Source organism: Octopus bimaculoides, chromosome 24 (assembly GCF_001194135.2).
Source record: "Octopus bimaculoides isolate UCB-OBI-ISO-001 chromosome 24, ASM119413v2, whole genome shotgun sequence".
Taxonomy (NCBI): domain Eukaryota; kingdom Metazoa; phylum Mollusca; class Cephalopoda; order Octopoda; family Octopodidae; genus Octopus; species Octopus bimaculoides.
Window position 1 is genome coordinate 19304580 of NC_069004.1, and position 2350 is coordinate 19306929.

General features: G+C 35.7%; 1 protein-coding gene across 4 annotated transcripts in view; it reads right to left on the reverse strand.

Moving 5' to 3' along the window:
- The window catches only part of LOC106878652 (TBC1 domain family member 22B), a 107253-nt gene that overhangs the window by 34719 nt on the left and 70184 nt on the right, over positions 1 to 2350 (reverse strand). For all 4 annotated transcript variants that reach the window (XM_052976176.1, XM_014927934.2, XM_014927935.2 and 1 more), the window contains one exon: positions 1004 to 1248. In XM_052976176.1, coding sequence (XP_052832136.1) covers positions 1004 to 1248 — 245 coding nt within the window. The remainder of the gene's footprint in view (positions 1 to 1003; positions 1249 to 2350) is intronic.

Below are 2350 nucleotides of genomic sequence, written 5' to 3' on the forward strand. Positions count from 1 at the left end.
GTCTTATTTTTCTTCAAAGCTTGGTTCAAACGCTCTAATTGCTGACAGTAGACTTGAGCATTGATTGTTGCATTAGGTGGTAAGAATTCAAAGTGAATTACTCCTTTGCAATCTCACCAGATTGAGAGAAGAACCTTTTTCCCATGAAGTTCCCTTCTCGGTTGTGGTTGAGCTTTTTCCCTTTTACCAAGCCACTGTTTATGACATTTAACATTTCGATAGAAGATCCATTTTTCATCACAAGTCACAAGTCTATCCAAAAAGGGTGAAATGAGTTCGCGAGAATGGAGAGAAGAGCAGATGTCGACTCGCAATTTGCAGCTGCTTTCAGACAGTTCATAAGGCACCCATTTTCCAATTTTAGGAATCTTTCCAAGTTGTGGAAGATAATGATGAACAGTTGTATGGTTTGAACTAAGCTTTATTGCCAATTCTTTAACTGATAATGCAAGATTTTCTTCAATTAATGCCTCAAGGAGCTTATCATCAAACTCAACTGGACATCCTGTTCGATCTTCATCTTCAAGGCTGAAATCTCCACTTCTAAAATTTTACAAACCATCTCCTGCAAGTTCTTTCATTCAAGCATTCTTTCCCATAAGCTGAGTGTATATTTCGAGACACTTTGGCTGCAGAGTTTCCTTTTTTGTACTCATAAAGCATTATGTGCCTCAAATGCTTTTTGGATACTTCCATGTTAGAAAGGATTTTAATCAAAGAAATTTTAATTCTACTATTCTGTAAAATAATATTCAATTAGTTCAAATGTACACAAATGCATAAAAATAATTTTTAATTCCATTAGACATTCTAAAATACTATTAAATTTCATTCAATTTTAAAAAAGGTAAAATCAGACAGAACTTATGGGATGACCTGATACATACATATAATTGATCTATTAATAAAATTAGTCTAAAACTATAAGTCCAATAATAAAAATAATAAAATATGTTTAAAAATAAAATTGGTCTGAAAGCAAAAATTGTGCAAAAGCACCAACCTGATGGGGATTTAACTGGAGATCCCTGTGAGGTACCATTAAGGGCTTGAAACTGTTTACTGTGATTGTCAAGTACAGCACGTGCAGTCGACTGGACATCCTTTAAGGACATTTGAACAGTGGCCATCAATATTAGATCATCATCGCCATCATCCCAAGCATCTGATGTCTCATTTTCAAAGTCCTGGAAGGCGTCCTTTGACTTGTTTTTTAGCTTGTCATCTTTCTTTGGTGTTCCTGGGTTACTAAATTAGGAAAACAAGAGGGGCAAAATATAAAAAATATCAACAAGAAGTAGGTATGCATGCATGCATGGACAGATGGATAGATAAATAGTGTGTGTGTGTGTTTCTAAAAAAAACAAGGTTTCTGAAAAAATAAAAATGACAAAAAAATTAAATAGTGTTATATATGATTACCACTGATTAGAAATTTTATGAAATTTTTAATAAGCAAACTAAAAAAACAACTAAGAAAAATGGAATGTTTATATTCTATGCATCTTTTTTTACTTAATTTCAAATCCAAATCCCACCTATCATGAAGAAATTATTATCTCCCTTGTAATAACAATCAGCTCAGTGACACGTACACACACACACACACACACACACACACACACACACACACACACACACACACACACACACACACACACACACACACACACAGATAGTGAGAGAGAGAGAAAGAGAAAGGAATATAAATACTAAAGAGAAAACAACTTAGGACAAACAATAATATTGGAAAAGGTTAGGACAGCAAAGGTTAGGACAGAATCATTAGCAAGCTGGGCAAAATTCTTTGTGACATTTTGTCTGTCTATGTGTGCTTTTAGGATCAATAAAATAAGTACCAGCTGAGCACTGGAGTTGATCTAATCGACTTAGCTCCTTCCCCAAAATTGCTGGCCTTGTGCCTAAATTTGAAACCAATATTGGAAAAGGTTGTAAACATATAGAAAATAAAATAAGTAAAGTTAGAGTAATTTTAAAGTATATTGCAGAAATTATTGTTTCATGTATATGTGTATAGAGGCATGCATTAGATGTGTAGTTATATGGATATATGTGGAGGCGCAATGGCCCAGTGGTTAGGGCAGCGGACTCGCGGTCATATGATCGTGGTTTCGATTTCCAGACCGGGCATTGTGAGTGTTTATTGAGCAAAAACACCTGAAAGCTCCATGAGGCTCCGGCAGGGGATGGTGGCGAACCCTGCTGTACTCTTTCACCACAACTTTCTCTCACTCTTACTTCCTGTTTCTGTTGTGTCTGTAATTCAAAGGGTCAGCCTTGTCACACTGTGTCACACTGAATATCCCCGAGAACTACGTTAAGGGTACAC